Raw genomic sequence first — 17,205 nt, 5'->3', positions numbered from 1 at the left:
CTATTCAAGGATTGTTAAAATGGTGGTAAGGGGTAATGATATAACTGTGGTGATATAACTGTGGTTTGTGCTGAACCGTGTTTGATCAATACATGGTGAATGGCTTCTCACACCCATTGAACAATTTGTCGGGCGCACCCTTGAAATTTAATTATCAAAGGACTGGGTAGGTTTTCTGCCGTCCTCCTTATTGATGATTTCTTTTTAATGTCATTATTGTAGCAGAAGAGAAACTACACCAACAAACGAGGGGCTCAGATGAAGCGGCCAGGGGGCTCCTTGGAGACGCCAGTGATCCAACCTGTTCCTCCAGTCCAGCACGTGGTACACCCACCTCACAGCGAGGACTTCACTAACACCGCCAAACGGAGAAGGGGCAGCAGCCCTGAACAGGTTAGAAGCATCATTCTCCACTGGGCTTAATCTTCTAAGCGGGAATGAGGGGTGCACACAGGAAAAGAGTAGGCAGATGAATACATCCTAATGATTGTGGTTTGAGCAAGAGGTCCAGACATACAGTTCTGCCCTGACAAGCCGCACAGATCTCTGTCCATTTCTGCACTTGGATTACATGTCCAAGGATTGAGGAGTTTGGGTGGGAACGTGCGAGGAAAGTCTTGACAGTCATCCAATTCTACTTGGGGGCTGGCATACATATCACAATTTCAATCCCGGTTTAAATGCTCAACAAAGATTGACCACTCACTTTCAAATTCCGAAGACTGAACTTTCTCATAAACCTTAGGCCATATCTCATTCGAGACCACTTCATTGACTTCATATCCCTGAAAACTGAACATCTTACTTGAAAGTGGCTCCAGATATTGTCAGGAGAACAATTATCTATCCCATGTGATGATCCTTGGTGTGGAATCGTAACAAGAGTGACCTTTTGATTCAAGAAGACAGACTGACAAAGTGTGGAAAATGGATTTGTTGTTTTGGGGGAAGTGCCATATTGGCTAATGAAGTCTTGCTACTCTTTAGAAACTGCTCTTCCAAGCTTGCTTTGAGGCATGTTGGCTAAATTGATGAGCGAAAGCTGGTAGCCTACTTTAATGCATGATTGCTAAATATTGGGTATGGGGCACAGCAGGCTTGTCTCGGAAGCTATCGTTTTTCAAAGGAAAAGCTTGTGTTCATCTAAAGAGCTTGGAGCTCCTTTATCCATACCTTTCAACATACCACCAAGCTAATTCAACCTCTGGTATACATTATTGTTGTGTAGTATATTTATTTCCTTTACCCACTGGTTTTTCTCCCCTTGCCTCTCTTCCGCACAGAGGGGAAACCCGATGTCCATCCAAGGTGGACCAAATACCCCAACCTACCACACGCTGCCCAGACCTAGTCTGTGGAATCCAATTCACGGAGACTCTTGGGGCTCCGAGAGGAAGATTGCGGCACCAGATCGACAGGTACTAGAATCAGGGCATATGTGGGTAGAGATGAACGGGTGGGCAGCAGCTGTTTGGAAATGGGAAATTTGAGGTAACTGGTTGTGGCTGGAATAGGTGCCCATTTGATGGTTGGTTTTCTCTTGGTATTACTCTATGGCTTGACACAGAACAAGGCAAAATTGTGTTATTCACTGGGCAGACCAGGTGTGATGAGGGAGGCAATATTTCTACAGATTCTTAATCTATTAAGAATGGAGTAAAGAATTTCAAATACTGCTGTATTACAGTGTGAACACTTGTGTTATGTAAATGGCTCCCTTCAGAAAGGTTGCTGTTAATTGCTGTACTCCTACATCTAGCCTGTTTTGCTCCATACTTCAGGAATCTGTGTCAGACTGGGAATGATACCGGAACCTCTTTTACAGAAGCACATCTTGACTGGAAAGCCATGCTCCTACTGCCCTGCTCCACCATGCTCCAACCCTAGCTACACCCTCCCACCATCCTCTCTCTCGATGCTGTGCAATGAGTTGCCTGGCTTGCACCCACTTGACTACATGTGCACCCTATGCTTTAAAAAATATATATATTACAGTTGTTTGCAACAGTCTCTTGGGAACAGGTTCCAGCACTGCCAGAACACATTTTATTGACCTCCCCTTCCAGTGATTGTGTAGATTATTTGAGTGAAGAAAAATGGAACCGTGAGTTTTTTAAAAGATTTCTTTACTGGTTTATAATCAAAATTAGAGATTTTTACAAGAGGAAAACCTTGTCACTGTTTATTTGCTTCAGGCCTCTAATTTTTCCATAGCATACTCTAAGATTTTTGCCGTAGCAATAGTCTATCTTGTCTTTTCTCCAGAAATCAAGCGTGCCCACCATACATCTTCACTGAGCCTGGAGTCCGAGAACAAGAGGGTCCAGGTATGCACGTCTCAAGGATTTGGTTTCCGGACAGGACATTAGCAAATGTCTTAGTCTCGGTTTGATTTTGGTCTGTGCATAATCTGCACCCCTTGAATTTTGAAATGGATTTTATCTCCAAAATGTCATTGATATGAAGGAGGTTTAGAAGCGCTCTTATAAAAATGTTCCTCAACGTCTTGTTAGGAAATTGTTGATATTCTAGGACTTGATTTCGTTTTTTGTCATCGGCGGGAGATGGCCTATCAATTTGTTTTCTGTCGCTTTCTCTTGGGTGTGGATCCAATCAAGAACCTCAATTTGTTTTCTTAATTCTTAACATGTTTGAAATTAGGTCTTCCTCTGTGCATTCAATTGCTTCCATCGGCCTCCTTTGACCTACTGGGTGATCAGATGGTAAGTCGGGGGGAGGGAGGATTTCTTGCATTAGTGGTTTCCTGTAGAGCCGCATGCTGCTGGATTGTACCATTGCTGTTAATGAGAGTAAGCCCAGTTCCCGTCTTATTACTACTACGGTGGTTGACTTGGGTAGATTCAATACTGATCTCCAAAAGAAGCCTTCCAGCTTCGGCCATGTTTTGGATGGGATGTTTGGCATTGCTTCTGGCCCATATAGTAGAGATGGCGCCACCATCGCTTTGTAAAATTGTATCACCGGAAGAAGAGTAAACTGGCCATATTTCTTATCTATCACTCGAGTTTGTGATGCCAGGTTTCGAATCTTGGCCCAAAGGGCGTGTTGTATTTTGGCAGTTGAGTGTTGGCAGAGTTTTGGGACATAGAGGAGTGATTTTTGCTACTGCTGCTGCTGAATAAGTTTTCCATTTTCATTCTTTACCCATAAAACCTCCACGCGGAGCGTGCGCGGAGTGTTGGCAGAGTGTTTGCCGAGGGGATGCCGAAGGGTGCCAATCCCCTACCTCCGAGAACAAGAAGCTAAACAAAACACTCGAGCATGGACCATGAAATTCCTGAAGACATTAATGGCGTTGTTGAACTAGACGCTATTATTGGCAGAGCATCAAGTCAGCATGGCACTGAAACCATCAACATCACTAACGAGAAAAATCTGCCCATACATAGTATGCTAAATGCATCGATGGAACATTTGGCCGAACCAATTTCTAAGCCAAATGACACCAACGATACCAACCTGCATGCATGCATGCATTACTAAAACAACGAAAGCAACCATAGAGCCCCGATACGGAATCGAAAACGAGTCCTGAATGAGCAACAAGAAAATCAAGGTACGTTAATTGTGTGCCGCCAATCTCGCAATGTGATCTCCCGCTCCCCCTCCTCTCTACCGCCCCCCAACATGCACAAAGACTTACCCGATGTGCGGGAGAACCCCGAGAGCTGCGATGGCGCCGGCAGCGGCGATGGCGAGGTGATAGGGCTGCCGTGGTGTTGTGCGGCTGCCCCCGCGGCCGGATTCCTGGTCGCGGAGGAATTTGCGCATGCGCGTAGGGCCTCGGAGTGGGAGGGGAGCGGGGAAGGGCTGGCTCGGCCCAAGTCAGCGATGGTGGCCCACGGGGAATTGATGACGCAAGAGTGTGGTCGAACTGCGGCCCCCGAAGACACTCTCCTCATCTCAAATAATGAGACAACAAAAAAACAGAATTATGAGGCGAATGAAAGCTACTGTGATGCTCCCATCTATATGGACGCCCAATGCGACCTAACAGAATTAGTATACTCCCATACAAGCTACGTTCCTACCAAATCAATTCCAAGAGCTGCAGAACCTCAAAATGAAATTAACACGCTGCCCGCATCCAGAAAAAACTTTGAAAAACCTGGTCAGGAATTTAAGAAAAATTTAGTGTCTAATATTGCAAATAGTGAAAATAGCGGAATTTGTGGACACATGATTCGAAGTGCTCAATGCTCAGTTCCACAACCTGAACTAAATAAAGGGCTAGAATTACAACGAAAAAAACCACAGGGCCAGCACCTAAAAAACAGAGCCAAATCACTTTCCACATTTGATGCCAAATCAATACGCTGGCATTTTAAAGCCAAAGAGGCCAACTGTACTAAAGCAAGTCCTGCCACATCAAAAGGAGAAACAGCAAAAATATTCGAAAGTGAAGTTGTCGGGAAAGAAATTACGGATAAAGACCTATTACTGGTAACATCGGTAAGCTGTAAAGTGAGCAAACCGACGAGATTGGAATCAACAAATGGAAATAATACACAATTGCAGGATAATCAAAATCAAGGAGTCAAAGCCTCGCAGACAGACCTTACAACTTTACACTCAAAACGTCCAATAACTAAGACAAACTACTCTGTTAACACCTTGACTCTACATCAAAGAAGAAACAAAAGAACAATAATAGATGTGGATTTAAGCAAATCAACCCTAAATATGGCTCCTGGCAAGAAAGCCAAATCAATAAATTTAAGCAAAGAACGAACTGCAGAGCAAGACGAGGTGCAAAACAACACATACGCAAATGAAAAGTCAAATGCTAGAGGGCTCAAGGACCGATGATTACAATGAATCTAGACACACAAATATTTCAATAACCAGCAACGACGAAATGTTGCACCAAGAAGTCTTTAATGGATCCGAGCAACAAGAAGAGGGACTCGCTTCTAGACCACGCAACCCATTTACAGAGGACAAAAGTAAACAAGCAGCACTAATGACGGATATCATCAAAACACAAAGCAAACAGAATGCCAATCTTCAAGCTACGCTCGGATCTATGATGACCATAACATTGGCTCCATATCTTAAGCTGTACGAAACCCTAAATGAAAACTACAAAGATCAAGCAACACTACTGGCATTAATGCTAACGAAACTAGTATACATCGAGTCCTACATAGAAGCCACAAAAGAACGCAGAAGTAAAGAAAAAATCTGAAAACGCGATCGTAAAAACACTGCCATGATCGAAGAGGCTCGCGATGACAAACAAGCCTTTTTAAGCTGTTTCAGCGACACAGTCAACTTGCTGAAATCTCAACCAGAGACCCAGCCCCCACGTTGGAGGTGGGTGCAATTCGCTCTACAAACGCTGCTGAAATAAATTCCGCAGGAGTTAACTCCTCCATTGACAATGTTGTCACAACCAGAAAAACAGCAAAGGAAGTTTCAATGACTAATCGGACTCAAACAAATCAGCTCTTGTTCAGCGAACACTCAAAACCCGAAATATTCTTTATCAAGGATTCGGAAGCAAAGACACCTAATATAAAAGATAGCACAGTGAAACCTCTGATACAACCCAAAGATGTTTCCCATTTTTGAACAGGCAGTACAATCTGGAATACATGAAAAAACTGGGAGCAAAAAAGAATAGCAGAAGAGAAAGTAAAAAAATCTAAAAACTTGCCAAAACATGAAATACCAAATTCAGGGACAAGAAATTTTATTCGAAACCTCAAACCATTGCAAATCCCCACAGTAATTCGGCAGCAGACAAATCTACTGTAAATGTTTAGAAAGAAGACGACCCAATCACATCTAAAAATTCAACAGCAACTTGTACGAAAAATCATTGATCTGGAACAGAAGGACGAAGACTCAGAAGAACAGGAAGAAGAAAGGCTGTCCATGATATCGGTGTACGATGACGCTAGCCTCACAGATTGTGAAGGAGACGACTCTAACGATCAGTTAGATGCACCAACACTTCCAGAGAAGGAGTCTTGTGGCTTTGACCTTACAACAAAAACGAGAACAATTAAACACAAACAACAAAACTCTATCCAAGCAAGTTAAGGTACTTGACTCTTTGATCGACCACTCCAAACAGCAACGCCTAACACAATCCAAACATGCAATATCACGAACACTGAATTTGATGGAGTCAAATACAACACCGTCACATACAAACAAAAAAAAATATATATACCCGAAAGAGGACTCAAAAAAAGAACCCAACACATACAAATTATCTTTAGAACGAATCCTAAAGGCTAAAGATGGACTTATCATGAACCGAGCAAATCTAATGAGATTGATACATAATATTCCTCAACTTCGTGTAGTGGAACCAAGAGACATAAAAATTGTGTCCTTCCCGAATGAAGCAGAAACAGACCTGATCCATTTACACTTAACTAAATCTACCTCAAAACTGCTGTTGTCCGCTATCGACGAGTTGCACGTTCTAGGCTTCGACCTAAAACCTGTTTCACCAATAGAAAATCACGACAAGTATAAAGACATCTATAACAATAAAAAAAAAAACATATATAGAACGTGAAATGGAAAATACAGAGAACGACGAAATGAACTATAGACCAATCAGATTGTCCCCAACAGTCCTGAGAGGCCCACATGCCCTGAAGATCATGGTAAAAGGAAATATTGAAGACGACCTCCAAGACGAGAACCAATCATGTCTGGAAAGAAGGACCAGCAAACAAACATCATGGAGCTGGCTCGCAAACACCCTGTCTTTGGTCGATCAAGCCTAGACCGAACATCGGAAAACTGATGACGAATTCCGAATAGCCTCATGGAATTCAAGAGGTTTTAAACATTTGTTTAAAAACATCGACTCGCATTTGACAGCTGAAGTCATTTGCATCCAGGAATGTTGGTTGCAAGACACTCCAACATTCGACGGGCATACTTGCCACTTGAACAAAGCAGTCAAAGGAGCAAAAGGAAGACCCGCAGCCGGGTTACTTGTAATCATTAAAAACACCTACTTTAGAAAAGTATTGAAAGTTATTCAACCATCACCACTTATTCAAATAGCAGTTTTACAATGTGAGCAGCCAGAACTAAACATTATACAAATCATAATTAACTTGTACTGGAATAGTAAAGTTAAAGTGGGAGAAAAATTCGTATTCACAGTTATTAAACACATAGATGATCTGCGTGCAGAATACGACAATCCATCCTTCATCTGTGGAGATTTGAACATAGACTGCCACAATACAGTAAAATGCAAAGAATTGTCAACATACAACACGCTCAAAAATTCCAGGGCTTAGACATGGATAAAAGAAATGAAAATGCGAAACCTGCATATGGTAATGTAGAAGGAGATCGTCATGGAGCCTTTACATGGACATCCTCTAACGCCAAGACAACCCTAGACAACTTCTTTGTAGACGAACTTACATATACCAAAATCATATCACTGAAGATCCCAGAAACAACTAAAAGTGATCACAAACCGCTCATCTTAACCTGTAGCAGAGACCACAACAATAAACAAGAGAATACCATTACGGAAGTGTGGCCTCATAAGATCAGCGCAAACCAAGGACTAAATCAATTGAGATTAACAGATAAGAATCTCCCCCTTTTAACTTCTGAAATTAAAAAATGGCAAGAAGAAGAAAACAACAAGGTAGAATACGAAACGTGCTTAACACTATTCCGAGAGTCCAAGTGTCTACACACAAAAAAAACAGCATTAAAAGGTTATATCGGTATGACAACATATTAAACGCAAAGAAAAAACAACTCGCTAAAGATTTACGAGCATTAAAAAAGGAAAACCAACTCGCTAAAGATTTACGAGCATTAAAAAAGGAAAACAAGTCAAAAATTGAGAAACAATTTGAAAATAAAACTCAAGACAAAATATCGCCAGTGGGTAAAAACACACAGAGCTACTTTGTATTAACAGGATTCAGAAGAGATGTTAAGGGCCCTAGAAACCAAAAACGCAGCATTCTTCTGGACCCTCATAAATAAAGAACAAAATGCACAAAGTCTCAATCAACTGAATCCAATAACAGAATCTAAATGGTGTGATCATTTTTAACAGGTTTACACACAAACCACCAGCATCAAATCCACATGGATGCATAAAGAGCAAGAGAATTGCTGGGCAATCAAATTCAACAAAAAATGAAATAATAACTTTGATCAAGAAAAACAGCTTATCCCGGGCCCCAGGTCCAGACGGACTAACAAATCATCTACTAAAACAAGCGCCGGAACTTTGGGCCGAAATGTACGCCACCCTATTTCATCGAGTAAACCTAAACAAACCGATCCCCTGCTCGTGGAAGCGAGCTGTGGTTATACCCATATTCAAGAAAGGAGACTGAACTTCACCAGCAAATGATCGCCCAATATCCTTGCTGGATGTTCTGGGCAAAATATATGCTGGCATCCTGCTCAAAAGACTGAAAGAGTGGATCATAGCCAGCAAAAATTATGACCCCAGACAAGCTGGTTTTGTGGAAAAAATGGACTATGGACTAAACTTATTAATATTAAATCTGCTAAAGATACAGACTTTAAAAGAAAACGCCATTCCTAGCATGTATCGACATGGCCACGGCTTTCGACAAGGTCGATAGACAAATGCTATGCGAAAAACATGAGTCCAAAGGTTGCCCGCGAGATCTTTTAGCGCCCATTATCAGTCTACACAACGATACAACATTGTAAGTGCGACTAAATCAAGCTGGGGCATTAAGCAAACACATCCTTACCACCAGGGGCCTAAAGCAAGGGTGTCCCCTAGCATCAACCCTATATAACTTCTATATTCTTGAAATAAAAGATAAAATGGAACCCGAGAGATCATGTTCGCCGCGTCTAGGAGGAACAGCAATAGGCCATTTATTATACGCTGACGACCTTATCTTGCTTGATACCACACCAATCGGTTTACAACGAAAGTTAGATGCTATCAAAAAACCCTTCAAATGGTGTCTTGATAATCAACCAATTCCTGTCAACAAAAGTACAAAATATCTTGGAGCCATTATCAGCAGTGACTGGAGAGATAAACCCTGGATCCAGCACTTGGAGTCAAAAATGAACCAACTAACAGCTCAGGCCCTAATCTTTCCATCAAGGTACTAGTGGACTTTTAGAACTTGAAGATAGTACTTGCAATCACATACGCAGGCGACACTGGTCTAAGAATTCCCTGGCAAACTTGGGATAAGCTAGAGGGGAAATTTTGGCGTCGTACGTTAACATTACCAAACAAAGTTGCCATTGGCGTAATACGCCATGAATTGGGCCTACATTCTCTACACGTGCAAATCATCTGGAAAACACTAACTACGTTCCACAAAATAGAGCTTATTGATTCTCCTTTTTTAAAATTTCGTATTGCGGAGGACAATGAAAAACTACCCTCGTGGATCTTGACCGTGTGGAGACACAAGACAACTGTACATAACCCAGGAGACCTTACGAATCCACCCATAACGGGTCAAAATCTTAATTCTGTCACTGGACTGGGCCCAATCAGAAGCCACGAGGGCAGCCTCACGCGGACACACTTTAACGAAAACCCTAATTAACAATCCGAAGATGCTACCCAAATATCTTGTAAAAAGTGCCAGTCCGAAGTACAGAGACTTGATCTTGCGCTTCAGACTAAACATTTTGAGAACAAAGCAAAATCTCAAAAAATATGGTTTGGTAAATGACATCTGCCGACTGTGCCACCAACAAGTAGAGTCTCTGCGACACTTACTGATGTATTGCGGCAAGCTAAAGAAAGAACAACCATTCTGAGTAAAGCACTACCAACATGTTGTGGTTTGGATTCCGACTTATGGTGGGAAGCTCTGTATACAAATCCAAATCAAAAAGTAACTAGAGCGCTAGGAGTGTTCTTGGAAACAATGCTGACTAAGCTGACAGCACTCCATGATGAAGAACAGTAGGATTTAATGTGGACATGCAGCCCTAACCTAATGCTAGAGCGAGAATGGCTAATAATTCTAAAGTAATGGCATAAAGAGGAGACATTGTTGCTTGGCTTGCAAAGGAAGGTACAAAAAGCAAAAAGTTTGTATTTTATACACTAAACGCTTAATAAAAAAAAAAATATTTTGGAATCGCATCTTGCTGTCAATCATGACTCCCCAGGTACTTTAATTGTTTGACTATTTCAATTCTGGATCCTTCCAGGTTCCAGTTTAGATTTTCAGTTATTTTGTTAGCATTTTCCAGGATCATGATCTTTGTTTTTTCCTTGTTTGTTTCCAGATTATTTGTGCTAAGATTGTTCAGTTGCCTCTGGAGACCGATAGGTGTTTGATCCAGAAGGATCACGTCATCTGCATAGAGCATTCAAGAGAGACCCCAATTCTCAGTGGAAATTACCTTACTGCAGCCTCAGTTTCTTTGAAGTCCCTGAAGTAGGCAATAAACAGGGCTGGGGCCAGGGGACAGCCCTGCTTTACTCCTTTTGGTGGAGATTTCTTCTGAAAGAAGGCCCAGTTGGCTGAGACGGACTCTCATTTTTGTATCTGCGTGTAGGGCTGTTATTGGACCCAGGATTCTTGTTGGACATTTCCAGGCTTCTAGTTTTGTTCCAGTCTTTCACAGTCGGCTTGGTCATACGCTTGCGTCAGATCAATAAATGCTAGGAAGACTCTTTGGCTACCTTCTCTGATCTTGCTTTTGATTATGCTTAGAAGCATAATGTTTACAGAGGTGCCTGAATTCTTCATGAAGCTCGTTTGAAACGGGTCCGCATAGGGGAAAGCCCTTGCCCAAGCTTGGACTCTTGAGTAGTAGTGAACCAAAAACCTTCCCGATGTCTAATAGACCGAATCGGCTGTAATTTTTCGGATCTTCTTTCTTGCCTTTTTTAAAGATGGGTACAACCACCGCAGACGTCCATGATGTCGGGATGGACTTCAGGTCCTTACATCGTTTAAAGACCTTACTGATGAAGGTTGTCCACTCATCCGGATGACTTTTTAAATCTACATTTGTTGGGCCCCAGAGCTCTTGATGTTTTCAGTTTGCAGATGATTCCTTGGATGTCTTCTTTGTTGGTTAGGTCTTCCAAATTGGCTACGTGCTCTTCTTTACTGGCAAGTTGGTACAACGCTTTGACTGGAAAAGTGTCGTGAAATGGGTCACCCATTGAGCTTCTCCAATGGAATTTGTAAGCATCTCGTCAGTTGGGGGACCTGTTTTAATTAAGGACCAAATTTCGTGAGTTTTCTTGCCGCTCACGGTCCTTAACATTTCCTCCGCGTCATGTTGGTATAGACTCGTCTGGTAATTTTTGAGCCATGCCTTGTATTTCTTGGTTTCTTCAGAGGCTATTTCAGAGGTAATTGGAATTCCAGTTTGACACAGATCTTTTCATTCGATGTAGTTTGCGCCTTCTTTCCACCAGTATTTTATCGAAGTTGTGCATTTTCTTTTGAGGTTTTGTCCAAACTTGTATGCTGATAATGATTGGTAATTTAATGTTGTAACCGTTTTCCAGGGTTCAGTATTTGTTGGTAAGTTTTAGTATTTTTTCGTTAGCTCTGTTATATTACTCGCAGTGAGTCATGGTAGATTTTGTTGATTGACTTAATTTTTTCCTTATAAGTTGGTTTTTGTGAGGCCAACGAAACCCATGACATAGACAGCAAATTGTGGTTGCTTGCTTTTGTTATTACCCTAAATTCAGAGATTAAAGGCAGCAGGGCTTGTGAGACGAAAATAGTCTATAGTACAAGATGACTTGTCTCTTTCCCATATAGGGATACAAGGTTTCGCGTTGATTAGGTGGGCGGCGTTGTAAAAGTATCTGGAGCCAATCAGTTCTGTCCATAGGGCTCCACGTTCCTCGAAAGGGGACCTTGTCTTTTCTACTGCACCACTGTAAGTAGGTTGATCGCAAGTCACATTTAAGTGACCACAGATGATTGGGCCACTTGATGGTCCACATATATTTCGTCAATTGTTTGTGCCACCTTTAAACAAACGTTTCTGTTGGACATTTTTTGAGGGTTCCAATAGATGTTAACAATGGCTATTTGTGTGGTTACTTTCTTTCTTGACTGTGGGTTAAGATGCTCCTGGTTTGGTAGTATTGATAAGAGGAAATGTGATGCCGAAAGCTTTTTGTCGATGTTTATTGCCGATCCTGCACACGCTGCAAACAGAAGGCCCGAAGATGGGCGTCCCTTCGCACCCTTGTGGGCTGGAGAAATTTCAATGGCAAAGCCATCCAGCGTTGGTTTTTCAACGAGCCAGGTCGACTGAAGACAGAGGATGTCAAAATCGCCTATGTTGTGAGATGCTGGAGGCCTCTGATATTCCACTATCCCATCTTTTATTGCTGTCGTTACAGGGTTGTCAGTGATTTGTGATGCTGTTGCAGGTGATTATCTACTTTGGTCCGCGAATTGCTATTTCATTGAGTGATCAATTCTTTTGGGATCCACGCCCATAAACCTTTTCTTGATTTATCGGCATCGCCTTTTTCCAATGTGTTGCGAGGATTTAGAACCGTGGTCAGCAGTTTTGCTTACATATGGGATTGGGCTTTTTGGGGCCCTCTTCGCATCCAAATGTTCTTTTTTGCGTCGTCCTCCCTTTCTGCTGAGCACGAATGGCCTTCCTTTGGCCTTTTCTCCTCCGTTCGCTTTGACTTGATCTTTTCTGTGTATGTTCTTTATATTTGGGGTTGGTAATTTCTATGGCTTAGACCAGTGTCCAATTGGGACTGATTTCTAGGTCTATGACTTCTGTGAAGAGTCTCGGTTTTTGATATATAACAAGGTTTGTGTCTTGCAAGGTCCTGATTCTTGTTCGTATGTAGTTTTCAGAGTAATTGCCTCTTAACTCAATGAGTAGGTACCCAAAGCGCTCGAGGGCCCTGTCTGCTTCTTTGGGTATGTCTTTCAGCAAAGAGGCCTTTATGTGAAGGTAAGCCTTAGCCTTTTGGTCCTTGTGGTATGGTTCTACTAGTGTGAGGTCGTCCGTCTTTAATGATCTAAGTTTATGAATTCTACTCAGAGGTTTCAGCACAGTTTGCCTGTTCAGAACAAGATCGTCGACGTTGTGAGTATCTTGCTCCAGTTTAAAGATGCGTATCTTGGTAGTTTGCCCACGTGATTTATCGTCTTGATCTTGTTTTTCATTGTTTTTTCTCAGCCTCCTGTCTGTAATTTACTGGGCAAAGAGTGTGCAGTTTGATACTTGCTGTTTGCCACTGTTTTTGGACTGGACCTTCTGTGAGGAGTACTTCTGGCATTTGTCTCCTTTTTTTCAGACCGACCTTGCTTAGTCTTGGAGTTTTCTCTTTTTTGGTTCATCAGAGCTGTAGATTTAGTTGTCCGCTGTCTTGTGGTTTCTTTTGTTGTAAAACCATGAGTATTGGGTAAGATTTTCATAATTATGATAAATCTGCCTGAGCTGTGAAACCCAGAACTTTTTGCTTGGACTTGTTAATTATTTTTCCTTGTCCCTAGTTGAAGGGGAATCTTTTCCACCTCTCACTTAGTCTTTTACTCTTTTTATGGATGACCTTTTTATGTCTCTCCATTGTGTGTGATAGGATTTATACTTTCCAAAAACGTAATGTAATATACTATGGTAGAAAGCTGCATTTTTAATGAAGTGGCTTCCTTTTAATTCTTATTACTTTGGTTGAACTACTGTTCCCAAGAGGTAAAGTGGGTTTCACATCCCCTTTACCTTGTGTAGTGAGCCAGCACACCCCACCTTAAGTGGAGTGCTGAGGGTTCATTGGGCCTCATTAAGAGGAAGGCGGTCGAGGGATAACGGCGCCGGTAGAGCTGCCAGGCCCCATGATCCCTCTACCGCCTCATTACGAGCTCTGCTCGCGGGTCCCGCAAAGGATGTCTGGTAAAACCAATCTTCCTTGGCGGGACCCGCAGGCAGACCAGGATGCTAACAACGGGCCCGTTGTTAGTATCCTACTCAAATGGGAATGGGGGATGGTCCGGGTTCCAGGAAAGGGAATTACCGGGCCCTCCAAGGTCGGAATGGCCTGGTAATTCCTCATTCCTGGTACCCGGAATGGGGGTAGCCATGCTGCTAAAAGCGGCATGGCTACCTCCATACTTCTAATGAAGCCCATTGTGTCCCTTTTCTTACTTAACTGCTAACATTTGTTACAATTGAAAGTTTACTTGAATAGCTGTTGGCAGTGTTTGTACCTTTTTGACTTTGTCATTCATACTTGCAGGCTGTCAAATCAACCTTGGCAATGCACAGAAGGGCCACCATTCTGGAAGGATGGTGGGCTCCTTCGTTTTTTCATAATTCTCGTTTGCTTGTTGTTCCTGAGGTTTTCTGCCATTCTACACGAGAATTCCCCCGGTGGAGGTTTTGTCTTTGTGGGGAATCCTTTGTATTCCCCACAGAAGCTCCATAGTGTCTGAAAAGGCAGGAAGTCGGGGAGAATCCAAAACTCTGCAGCACATGGTCTTTCACCTTGCCTGAAAGGAACCAGTTCCCAATGGGGGGGCAGGGAGGAGGGGGCTGGCTCTCCTAATTGGACAGCCAGACTGTCCCTTTCTGGAAACTGTAGGGAGAGTTTGCAGACGTTGTGCTATAGTTCCTGTTAAATACTCTGATCCTGGAAGCTGCTGACAAGTCGACCACTGGAACCAAAAAGAGGCAAATGAAGAAACAACGGCTGTAAACATTTCCAGCGACCGGTGACCCTGCTGAATAACTGGAGCCTGATGTAACCCTTCCTTGCAATCGTCCTGGGGGCTATAAAATGACTCCTACCCAGAGGCTGGTGAGATCGGTAGTCTCAAGAAGACCTGCATTTAGAGCCATACCATGACGTGATGCAACCTTGCTGTGCTGTAAACCGCCAATACCCTGATACCTCGAGCCAGTGGGCGGTGCGTGGTATTCCAAAGTCAGATTCCGTCGAAACTTTGGTGGACTCCTTCTGTACCTCCAGAGACACGATTCGAATCCCTGATGTCACCTCACCAGAGCGCAGGACCGAGAGCGAAAAGAGAATCTGACGGGCGATATTTGTTCATCTGGCTCCTGTAAAAGGGCGCCAAATCGACAGAACTGCGAGAATCTGTGTAGAAACCTTTGCTGGAAACCTCCTGTGACTGCTGCAAGTTCCCATTCAGAGTCCAGTTCTTTAGTCTCCAGACTGAGGAATCCAGGGACCGGGTCCTGTGCTGCTGGATACAGAGCCTCTCATTTTCTCCTAAGGTACTGTGTTGGCTTGGGTAATACTTACCTTGGGTCTTGTGTGAATCCTGTCAGGCTGATGGCTTGGTGATCCATGTGGTTGGGAGTTTGCCCATACCTCTTGCCGAGGCCTAAAGCTGAACCGCATATAGGGAGTCTTCTGTGAAGTCCCTAAACAATTGCAACTAATTCTAAAATGATAACTTGCTTGTTTAAGAAGATCTCCTATGGAAATGACTTCAGGGGTCCCTGGCAAGCAGCAGAAATTCTCCTATTGCCAACACACTGCCGATACCTTCCACTTATGAGTAACTACAACACAACACTCCCCACCCTCCAAGCTGGAATATGTCAAAGAACAAGATGAAACCAAGGCTGACATTCAAGTCGACTATCAGTTTGAAATGGATATTTGAAGTACTTTGCCGTGTGCAGTCGGAATGTCCCATAGTAGTTGCGATTAACTTCACCAACAAGGCACAAAATGGCGCTGGTGTGTCATCCTTTTAGAAATGTTATAACTCTAATTTTCTCTAGCGGCTGTTCCTTTCGGTGTCACCAATTTGCACGCCCTGGGCTGATGGTGATACGTGACCTCCACAAAGTCTTAAGACCTGAAGGACTATAGTTCGGTTACATGTGATTTTATCGAATGAAAAAACAAAATTCTTTTTTAACGAACAAAAAACATCTAAATACCTTTTAAAAAAAAAAGAATTAAAAAAAATACGATTCCCATTTCCCAAACGTTTAATTAGTCTCTAAAATGTGTTCTTTTCGTTGATCTTTTGGGTTTGTCTAAAATTGCATTCATTATTCCATAACATCACTGCATACCCATTAGTTCTCCCTATTTTCTGGTAAAGGCACCATGTCTATCGTTTAAGTGGTTCTACGGGAAAGTGTTCACAGGAAAAGCTAGTCATGTGAAAATGTAGCCAGCAAAAAAGTAGTTTTCAAAAATGTCATTCAAAACAATCAATGCAAAGTGTAAAAATGTTGCCAGTAATAAGGTTGCCCAAAGAGATGTTTTTAAATACACATAAGTACAAGGCTGTAACCCTAACAATGACCCAAAACGTTAATAAAACCTCCACAATCACTGTAACTAATTGCCACCCTGAATTCATACAGGAACACTATCCCCTCAGCACACTAAAGCATTTGATTTTGTATTAAGTGGAAAATTAACACTTCCGAACTCCAACCCCATAACGAGCTCTCCACAAATAACCTAGACATTGCCCCAACCCAATCCCTTGCTCGAATCCTAACCTTGCCTTAGCAGCAACTCTTGCACTTACCCTAATGCTTACTATGCTCTGACAGCTAGGATTATCCTACACCAACCTCACCAGCCCTCCCCAACTTCCATATCGACCCCAATGATTAACCAAACCCCAACATCCCCAACCCTCCAGCAAGCAGCCTGACTCCAATTCTCACCAAAATCTTTACTCTAGCCCTAACCCCATGCCTGTCCTAAACCAGGAAATCGTAAGCCCATAAAACCCTTCTTAACCCTACCTTCCTTCACAGCCTCCACTGAGCCGGAGCTCATCGATATGGAAGCAGCACCAGCTCTTATCGAGGGAGCGCAGTGCTTCCAGGTAAGCACGCTGGCCCTGAGCACATTACCCAACAAAAATCTCGGCTTCACCGAATCAAAAATCTTGCCGTGCTTCAAAAATCTCGGCTAACCGCGGCAATATCTGAATTGTACATCCGCCGGCAGGCGGATACGGCGGCGCATCCGAAGGCCATACAAAGGCCCTGTTTTGCGCCCTGGACCCCATTCCAGCACCCCCACGGCAAGGGCAGAGGGCACGAGCCCTCCCCCCCCGCAGAAGCCACATCTCAGACACCACCGCTGCCTACGAGCTACGAATGCACAAGGTGCAGGGCTCGCCTGACCTTGTCCTTTCATTGTGCCTGACCTGGGCATGCCGGGCGCATTACGGCGCCATAACGAGGCTGAGCCTCGCTAAC

The 17,205-nt window shown here is 43.1% G+C and overlaps 1 protein-coding gene across 12 annotated transcripts in view; it reads left to right on the top strand.

The window, feature by feature from the left end:
- KDM6B (lysine demethylase 6B) overlaps positions 1-17,205 on the top strand; it is a 2,050,345-nt gene that overhangs the window by 1,745,719 nt on the left and 287,421 nt on the right. For 10 of the 12 annotated variants that reach the window (XM_069646240.1, XM_069646239.1, XM_069646242.1 and 7 more), the window contains 2 exons: positions 223-393; positions 1,284-1,418. In XM_069646240.1, coding sequence (XP_069502341.1) covers positions 223-393; positions 1,284-1,418 — 306 coding nt within the window. The remainder of the gene's footprint in view (positions 1-222; positions 394-1,283; positions 1,419-17,205) is intronic. The other 2 variants (XM_069646259.1, XM_069646264.1) reach the window with 2 other exon arrangements.

Source organism: Ambystoma mexicanum, chromosome 1p (genome assembly GCF_040938575.1).
Source record: "Ambystoma mexicanum isolate Mex_15411 chromosome 1p, UKY_AmexF1_1, whole genome shotgun sequence".
Lineage (NCBI taxonomy): Eukaryota > Metazoa > Chordata > Amphibia > Caudata > Ambystomatidae > Ambystoma > Ambystoma mexicanum.
The sequence above is the reverse complement of the archived record's forward strand: the minus strand, read 5'-3'. Positions and strand labels throughout refer to the sequence as shown.